Source organism: Leptonychotes weddellii, chromosome 4 (genome assembly GCF_054177405.1).
Source record: "Leptonychotes weddellii isolate Sample4059 chromosome 4, ASM5417740v2, whole genome shotgun sequence".
In the NCBI taxonomy this organism is placed as follows: Eukaryota; Metazoa; Chordata; class Mammalia; order Carnivora; family Phocidae; genus Leptonychotes; species Leptonychotes weddellii.
Genome location: NC_138372.1, coordinates 65,886,994 through 65,896,994, shown reverse-complemented (window position 1 = coordinate 65,896,994; position 10,001 = coordinate 65,886,994). Strand labels below are relative to the sequence as shown.

At 35.9% G+C, this 10,001-nt stretch overlaps 1 protein-coding gene across 1 annotated transcript in view; it reads left to right on the top strand.

The window, feature by feature from the left end:
• The window catches only part of COL24A1 (collagen type XXIV alpha 1 chain), a 358,042-nt gene that overhangs the window by 229,946 nt on the left and 118,095 nt on the right, over positions 1-10,001 (top strand). The window contains exons 32-35 of the mRNA XM_081817091.1: positions 1,593-1,646; positions 7,812-7,865; positions 8,250-8,303; positions 9,805-9,858. Of these exons, the coding sequence (XP_081673217.1) occupies positions 1,593-1,646; positions 7,812-7,865; positions 8,250-8,303; positions 9,805-9,858 (216 nt within the window). The remainder of the gene's footprint in view (positions 1-1,592; positions 1,647-7,811; positions 7,866-8,249; positions 8,304-9,804; positions 9,859-10,001) is intronic.

The window sequence follows — 10,001 nt, the reverse complement described above, 5'->3', positions numbered from 1 at the left end:
GAATTTTAAAATATTATACATAATGTTTAATAAGCCATAACTGAAAAGCACCAGGGACCTCCTAATGCCTTTAGTGGCTGTACTGTTGAGCAGAGACGACATAGGTGATGTCTGCATACCAGCCTTGCAGTCATTCCAGTGTTTATCTCAGCGATTTGACAATATCCCCTGATGTTACAGACCTTATCATCCACTGATAAGGAGTCTAACATGCATATGATAAATCCAGTAAAGTAAAATTGTACTGTAAAGAAGATAAACAATATAAATGTCTGGTATTAAGAGTAGGACTAATTTATGGTACTGCAGAATATGAGATAAATGGAACTTTATGTAGCTGTTGGACAATTTGTTAGGAGGTATTTATAATAACATGGTAAAATGTCTATATTCAGAATAGAATCGTAAGTGTAAAACAGGGAGATATAAAGTTATTTGTAAGTGTGCTCCCACAACAGAACTAGAAGGAAATATACAAGAATATTTACAGTGTCGCCTCTGAATGGTAGAATTATGGATAATACACTTAATCTTGTTTTCTCATACTTTCAAATAATTAAAATGAACATTACTGACTGTAACAATTCAGAAAACAGTTTAACATAACCAACCATAGCACACTTTGCTTTCCATTACTACATTTTTTAAAGGTGAGGTATTCACAAAATTGTTATGGAGTAAAATCTCACAGATAATTTTAACTATCTTGTTATTTTCTGAATCTAAGAAAACACGTTCTTTCTACTATCTTTCCAGAAAGGTCAAATAGTGCAAGTATCTTCTTTGAATGGCTGGAGAAATAGCATTATATTGTAGTTGCTAAATAAGTATTAATCTATCTAAAATAATTCTAGCCAGTTTAATGGATTCCACACACTAAGAAGATCATTTTGGTTTAGCCAATTTAATGTTTATGCAATAAACTGAATATTCAATATCTGTTTACTTAAAATTATACTATTCAGTATTACAGTGACCAGGATTCCAATAAAAGTCCCAGCATGCATTTTATTGCACCTTAGTGATTAAATCATATGGGTAAACATTGTTATATCTGTTCATGTAAAACAGAGAAATTGTTGAACTGGATTCACTACCATGATAAAGTATGACATCAAGCAAATTCTAACATTTTTATTTCATTGGAGATCATATATTTGCTTCTTTAAAAATGCTATTTTGTTTGTCACGTATTTGCCATGAATAGCCAGTAGAAATATAATTGTCATGTCCATCAAATAAGATAACTTTTGAAAGCCCTTAGTATGATATTTCATACTTATTAGGTGCTTAATAAATGTTTATTGAATGGACGAGTGAATTAAGGAACGAAAGCATGAAAGGTACTGTCCTTTCTTTCCTTTTCTTTTGAATCCCAACATAGCCTTCTACTCACACACACACACGCAACTGTGAATCAACTATAAAGATGAATCAACTATAAAGTTATAATTGTTTATACAAAAAGTTGATAAATGTATTATGTGTTCTATTACATATTATATATTAAAAATTCCATATTTAGATGCATATGTTAATCTAAATACAGAGTAAACTTTGATTCTCAGATCTTAAATTTTATTTTAATGTAGGGACCACGAGGATTGCAAGGTGATGCTGGGCCTCCTGGAGAAATGGGTGCTGAGGTAACTTTTTTTGTGGCTCTTTTTTGTTATTTCATCAATATCCAGTACTTTTTGTAAGACTTCTCAAGGTAAAGTTGATACATTAGGTATATATTTAAAGAATAATTCTGTAGTGTTGTGTTTCATATTCAGAAAATAAAGCCTAAACTTCCATTAAAAGTAGGGATGACTGTTTTATGAATCTAATTTTATACACATAAAGTTCTCTTTTTTTAAGTTTTTACTTAAATTCCAGTTAGTTGACATACAGTATAATATTAGTCTCGGGTGTACAATTTAGTGATTCAACACTTACGTACAACACCCACTGCTCATCACAACAAATGCATTCCTGAATCCCCACCACCTATTTAACTCATTTCCTCACCCACCTCCCCTCTGGTAACCATCGGTTTGTTTTCTATAGTTAAAACTGTTTTTTGGTTTTCCTCTCTCTTTTTTTCTCCTGTGAACATTTGTTTTGTTTCTTAAATCACACATATGAGTGAAATCATATGACATTTGTCTTTCTCTGACTTATTTTGCTTAGCATAATACTCTCTAGTTCCATCCACATCATTGCAAATGGCAAGATTTCATTCTCTCGGGGCGCCTGGGTGGCTCAGTCGGTTAAGCATCTGCCTTTGGCTCAGGTCAGGCTCCCTGCTCGGCGGGAAGCCTGCTCCTCCCTCTCCCATTCCCCCTGCTTGTGTTCCTTCTCTCGCTGTGTCTCTCTCTGTCAAATAAATAAATAAAATCTTTAAAAAAAAAAAAAAAGATTTCATTCTTTTGGATGACTGAGTAGTATTCCACTGTATATATACACCACATCTTCTTTACCCATTCATCAGTTGATGGACATTTGGGCTCTTTTCATAATTTGACTATCGTTGATAATGCTGCTATAAACATTGGAGTGCATGTATCCCTTTGAATTAGTGTTTTTGTATTCTTTGGGTAAATACCTAGCAGTGCAATTGCTGGAAGGTTAGTTCTATTTTCAACTTTTTGAGGAAATTCCATACTGTTTTCCAGAGTGACTGTACCAGTTTGCATTCCCACCAACAGTGTATGAAGGTTCTTCTTTCTCTGTATCCTCACCAACATCTGTTGTTTCTTGTGTTATTAATTTGCTATTCTGACTGGTGTGAGGTGATATGTCATTGTAATTTTGATTTGCATTTCCCTGATAAGTGATGTTGAATATGTTTTCATGTGTCTGCAGGCCATCTGTATGTCTTGGAAAAATGTCTGTTCATGTCTTCTGCCCATTTTTTAACTGGATTATTTAGTTTTGGGGTGTTGAGTTTTATAAGTTCTTTATATATTTTGGATACTCACCCTTTATCAGGTAATGTCATTTGCAGATATCTTCTCTCATTCCTTAGGTTGCCTTTTAGTTTTCTTGATTGTTCCCTTTGCTCTGCAGAAGCTTTTTATTTTGATGAAGTCCCAAAAGTTCATTTTTGCTTTTGTTTCCCTTGCCGCAGTAGACATATTTGCATAGTTGCCACAGCCTATGTCAAGGAGGTTACTGCCTGTACACATGAAGTTCTCTTAACAGCCCACTTAAATGACAACAAAAAGTGAATAACACTTACCCTTCACTCATTTAGAGTTAACTTGATAACCCTTCACTCTAAGATGTTATATCTCCTTTATAGAAGAATATTAAGAAGTGACCCCTGGGCTGTCTGGGTGGTACAGTCAGTTATGTGTCCAACTCTTGGTTTCAGCTCAGGTCACGATCTCAGGGTCCTGGGATCAAGCCCCACATCAGGCTCCGTATTCAGCTAGGAGTCTGCTTAAGGATTGTCTCTCTCTGCTTCCCTCCACTCACACACTCTCTCTCAAATAAATAAACAGGTCTTTAAAAAAAAAGTGACCCCTATTTAGGATATATTTTGGAATAATAAACTATACTCATTATAATTATAAAATCCAATTACTTCATTTCTGTTGTTTGTTAACTTTAGCTGTAAATAAATTAGACATAAATTCCTCTCTTGGCTTTTGTGAAACTGCTCTCTTTTGATTCTACTCTTTACCTTCTCATTAGCCTTTCTCAGTCTTGATGTGAAGCTGTCCTTCTTTCTCAGCCTAGCAATCATATTATCACAATGACTTTAATTACCAATATTATTCTTAGAACTCTCATCTTGATGGCTCTAACTCATGCCTGTCTCTTCAGCTGCGGTTACTGATTCCCTGTTGTCTTTTACATATGCACCTAAATAGCCCACATACATCTTAAATTCAAAATATCTAAACCAAACCCATCACTTTCCCACTGTTCTTCCTCCTTTTATTCCCATCTCATTGAAAGATACTCCTTATGTCCAACAACCCAAAACTGAGTCTTCCTAGGCTCCTCTTCCTACTTTATTTTCTCCAGTCAGCCATCATTTCCCTCTGAATGAGCCCCCACAGCCCCCACAGTGTCTCAATTTTATCCTTTCCTTTTCATCCCTATTGCCAGTGCTCTAGTCCTCTGCTCTTATTGCATGTCTCCAGCAACTTCTATCATTCCTTAGCTAATTGTTGCCAGTTTCTCTTTGTCATATCATTCCTCTCCTTGGAATTTTTCTATAGCTCTCATGACCTTTAATAAAATGCCAACTTTTTAACATGATAAGTAATGTTCTACGTTATCTGACTTAAGGCAGACCTGTTCAGCCACATACCAATAAAGCTCTTCTCCTCCCCCTCATGCTCCAGGTTTGTTGACCTATTTTTAATTCCATGATTATGCCATGCTTTGTTGCTGTGCACTTTGTATCCACTGGTAATACAAGGATGGCTGATATATGGTCCCTGACTCCTTTAGGAGTTTATAATCTATTCCAGAAGATAGTCATATAAAAGATTATTACATTACAGTGTATTAGAACCAGTGATGGAGATATTCACAGGTCAGTATAGGAACATGGCAAAGAGCATTTAACTCCACCTGGATACAGGGAAGAAGATGACTTGTGGGGAATGTGTGGTGGTGATGAGATGAGTTTTAAGGAATGAGTAGGAGTTAGCCATATGAAAAGAGTAAATAAGGATAAGGAAATTCCAGAAAAAAGGAATAGTATGAGGAAGAACATACAAACATAAGGCAATATGGATTCTTTGAAAGTCAAAGCAAGGTGTGGTAATAGATGAAATTATGGAGAAATCGTTAGATCATGAAAAGTTTTGTGTACTCTGTTAAGACGCTTAAATTTTTTATCTTATGGGCTGTATTAAGTCATTGTAAGATGTGATAAGCAGAGCAGTGATAAAGTCAGATTTATTTTTTTGGACGATAAGTTAATTCTATCAGCTGCACAGAGGACATATTTGAGAAGACAGGAGTGAGGCCATGAATACCTACTAAAGGATCGTTGCATTCAACCAGGCAAGAAATGATGGACTTCTGAACTGAAGTATAGGGATAGAAAGGGAGAGAAGTGGATGGATTTGAGAAATGTTTTTTATATAAATTCTGCAGAACCTTCATATTTGTAGAATATGGGAAGTAAAGGGGAAAGAGAAGTCAAAAATTATTCCCAGATTTCTAGGCTGTGCAACAGGATGGATGGCAATACCTTTCATGAGACCAAAGAGGAATATTAGGGAGATGGGGGTCATCGTCTGTTAATCTGCCCAAGGTAATGATTAAGAAAGTAGGAGAGCCTGGCTTTGAATCCACATCTGACTCAAAAATTGATGCTGATACCCTATACTATGCCACATCTTGTGAGCCTAAAGAAAGCTGAGAAAAGTCATACTGAACAACTAGAAGGGTTTTGTTTTTTTTTTTAACAGAATAGGAGGTAAAAATTATGTTGTGATAAGGAGTAGGGGTTGAGTAGGTCAGTCGAGGAAAATTTGCCGGTTTAGAATAGTGGTTGAAGATAATGGGAGAGGGAAATGACTATAGGCAAGTGAAAGAGCAGATATACCTTACTAAAAGTCAAGCTTTTCGTAGAAGACCATGAATTTCCATTATATTGATAATAATGATAACGAAAACCCACAATTATGAAGCACTTTCTATGTGCCTAGCAGTATGTATGTGCTTTGCTGTATTAATGGATTGTCACAACACCCTATGAGGTAGATACAGCTATTATTTTCATTTTACAGAGGAGGAAACAAAGACATAAAATGGTTAAGTAACTTGCTCAAGAGCAATAGCTAGGAGTCATGTGGTACAGCCTACATTTCAATTCAGGCAGTCTCTCTCCACAACCCATTGTCTTAGTCACTATGCCTCCCAACATGTAATGATGCCACTTTGCACAAGTGTGTAATTTTTTCCCAGCAGTATTCAACTGGAAATAGAAATGGAGATGACTTAAAGTGCTAATCCAAGATTGGTATAAGAAAAGAAACAGCACAGAGTTCAGATCTTTATTAGAGTTCGTTTAAGAAAGGAATAAAAGAAGCCAAGAGGAGCAGACAGGTTGGGATAAATTAGGAACCAGAGGAGATCTGTGACATTGAAAGCAATTTTAATATGGAAGAAGTTCTAAGAGAGTTGGAATTCTCTCTCAACATAGAATATGAATCCTAAAGTAGGATATTAAATTCTGTCATTTCTGAGGCAGAGCAGAAACCCAGGCAGTCTCATTTCATAATTTTTCCTCTTAAGTACTGTACTGTACTGTCTCTTGTAACAGTAAAGAAGTCACAAAACTAACCCACAGAAGAATTTAAATAATGTAACTATTAAAAAATTATGAAATGATGGTAAAATGGAGGGAGAATAAGGAAACTAAACTTTTAGCAAGGTGATACATCGAGAAATAGAGGTATAATTTTTGAGTTATAGAAGTAACCACTAGGAAAACAAAAATTGTTTTATAAAGTAGTTGTCTCTGGGGCTTCTGGGTGGCTCAGTCGGTTAAGCGTCTGCCTTCAGCTCAGGTCATGATCCCAGGGTCCTGGGATCGAGCCCCACATCAGGCTCCCTGCTCAGCGGGGAGTCTGCTTCTCCCTCTGTCCCTTCCCCTTGCTTGTGTTCCCTCTCTCACTGTGTGTGTCTCTCTCTCAAATAAATAAAATCTTTAAAAAAATAAAAATAAAAAAAATAAAGTAGTTGCCTCTGAGGAATGGGACTGGGGCTTTTCATTATAATTCCATCCGTACTGTTGTGCATGGATAGCTTTTATTTTAGAAAAAAAGCAAAGTGAATATGTATTGCAGAAGCTGAGTCAAAATGGAAAACTGAACTTCCTCTTATCTAAAATACTATGACATAAAAGATACTTTAAGCTCTAATAGTTATAAGAAAGAATATCACCCATGGATCAGAACTACTGAGGAATCACTGAAAGATAGAAGGGAAACAGGAAGCTTTTTGTCAAGAGTGTGCTGTGAGTTAATGCTTTAAGCTACCCCTCTGCTCCAAAAACATGGGAATTACAGAATACATGTGTGTTTTTATAGTTATACATATACATGCATACAATAAGTACACGCACACAGTGAAAGAGAGAGAAGAGGAAGGGGGAATGAGGAAGGGAAGGGGGAGGGGTACACTTAGTGTGCTCAAAAACAAGATCAATATCTCTGAAACAAACAAACAAACAATACAACAGTAGTTGTAGGAGCTCCAGGCGTAGAGATAGCCAGAGGTTGCAAGAAGTTGTATGTTTTCAAGGTAAAAGGAGCCAAATTCTCCCCAACTGGACCCGCCCACAAAAGGAAAGTGGAAAAGCTGCCATATACATCTTTTAAAATGTGAATAAATTCATATCATCTTTGTGTGATTTTTTTTTATGAAATGAATAAAGAAAACTGAAATTTTTAAAGGAAGTGTGCTCCAGAGGGCTCAACAGAAACGGATGGGAAGAGTGAAAAGTAAAAAACACTGAGAATAGTAAGAATATGTGGGTAGGAAATTAGAAGAGGAAATGGCAGGTGGTTTGTCCTTGACCAAGGATTAAAGGATGACAGGAAGAATAGAAGAAATTGGTCTTAAAAGTCCTGACTTCAGGTGATGTTATTTTGGCATTTGAACTGTTAAAAGATCCCAGAATTATCTGGTCTTATGCCATCAAGTTTATAAAGTGGAAGCAGAAATATTTTCCTGGACATACATCTCACCCTTGGGCTACAAATTACTATGATCTTCTTATGAGGTTGTTATTGCCTTTGCAATTGGTAAAGAAATACATACAGATGATGTGTCAAATCATTCTCTTCTAGGGACCTTCAGGTATTGAGGGAGACTCTGGTCTGCAAGGTGAACCAGGTGCAAAGGTAATCTTCCTAAATAGTAAAAGGGTCTCTAAACTTTTACCACTGAATCCCCTGTTTGCCATGTTTTGGCAAATACCCATCATCTTGAAAGCAAGTGCAGAAGAGCAGATAAAAATGGGAAGTGTTTTCAAATGAGTCAGAAAAAAATATTATCTATCATCTATCTATCTACTGAGTCTGTGTGTGTGTGTGTGTGTGTGTGAGAGAGAGAGAGAAGAAATACAAATGATAAAGCTAATGGGGCAATATATTACAATAAATCTGGGGAAAAGAAAAAAAATGGGAAGTGTTTTGAAAGTCCTATCCTCATAATACACTTTCCATAATTATTAGATATACTGTTTTAGTAGAAAAAAGTTTTAATCTTTCCCTTTGTTTCTTCAGGGAAATGTTGGACCTGCAGGCAATGTTGGAGTTGCTGGAGAACCAGGGTTACGGGTAAATGTCTACTGGGAACCTTTGTAATGCACTGGCCTGAGTGGTTCAGAGACTCAAAACTTGGCATAAATAAAGCTTCAGAAAATGCATAACGGTTAAACCTTTCTGGTGCATAATAGAAAAACGTTTGTCTTTATTTCTTAGTTTTAAAAGCTGCATGCCAGACCCTTTTCACATTGTCATTTAGTAGCATTTGGAGTTCTAACCTCATACATCCTTTTCTCAGTATGGAGCGTACTCTCTAGAATGCTTTACACATAACGCAGAGTAGCTGTGATTGTCACTCATGTTTGCATTAAGAAGAAATTCACAGGGCGCCTGGGTGGCTCAGTTGGTTGAGTGACTGCCTTCGGCTCAGGTCATGATCCTGGAGTCCCGGGATCGAGTCCCACATTGGGCTGCCTGCTTAGCAGGGAGTCTGCTTCTCCCTCTGACCCTCCCCCTCTCATGTGCTCTCCCTCTCTCTCACTCTCTCTCTCAAATAAATAAATAAAATCTTAAAAAAAAAATTAAAAAAAAAAAAGAAATTCACAAATAACAGTCATCAACTCTCAGGATGTTTCCTGACCTAACAAGGCAAACAAATGATTAAAACCTAATTTATGTTTGAAAAACAACAAAAATCTAAAGTCACAAAGTTAACAAGATTCAAGGAAATAATCATAAATAAGTATAATTAGAGAGCTTACAGAAGTTATTCTAATATAGACAGCCTGTAATTTGAGCTGTGGTAAGCTTTTTCCCAAGAAACAATGCACAAGGTAATCCCGAGATACATTTGCATACTAAAAGGCAAAGTAGGGAGACATGTTTTACATCCAGTTTCTTTTTCATTTTCCCTTTTTTTGCACGGGGGTGGGCAGTCTGAGGTTGGGGTGATGGAAGTGTCAATGGTGGGAGCAAAGGAGCAACTGTGAAGATGCACTAAATAACTCACTTGTAAATATTTTAGGTAACAAGAGAGCCAATATTACTTTAATATCTTCATAGACTATGGCTATACTTTTCTGTTAAGTTCTATATCTGGAAGACAGCTTCTTGATGTACCAGGGCCTTAATTGTTGCCTCTCGCTTGTAAGTGAGAAAATACAGACCCTAAAAATCTAGCTTTAACTGAATTAAGTCATATTAATCCATTTAAGGTACTACAATTTTAGGAGAGATAGTATTTATAGTCCTTGAACTCAGGAAACGCAGGTCTAGCTATATAAATTTTCAGAGCTACCAAATGAATGTATATTTCCCTTAATAATCTAAAGTTAAAATTCTGGGCCTATCTTATATTTGAATTTATAATACTGATTCTTTAAATCATCTTCAGAGCTATTCCAAGCAAATTATATCAAGCTTATTATACTGCCAAATATTCCTTATAAATAAATTAGAAGTAGGAATAAATGTACACAAACCTGCTACTTTCTATAGATACCAGGAGCAAAAAATAAGTTAAGGTGAGCAGTTTAGCAAAATAATTAATCTTACTGTTTTTGCTACAAAATAGGGTGAACCAGGAGCTCCTGGAGAAGAAGGTCTCCAAGGAAAAGATGGATTAAAGGTAAATTATACTTTTCTCATTACATATAAAAGTAGGTATTTTTTGTGAAATCTTTCAAATATTACATAATTACATGATTACTTTTATATCCCAAACAAAAATCTGCTTATTGTGTGGTATACTTATTTTACTGCTTTCCCTTT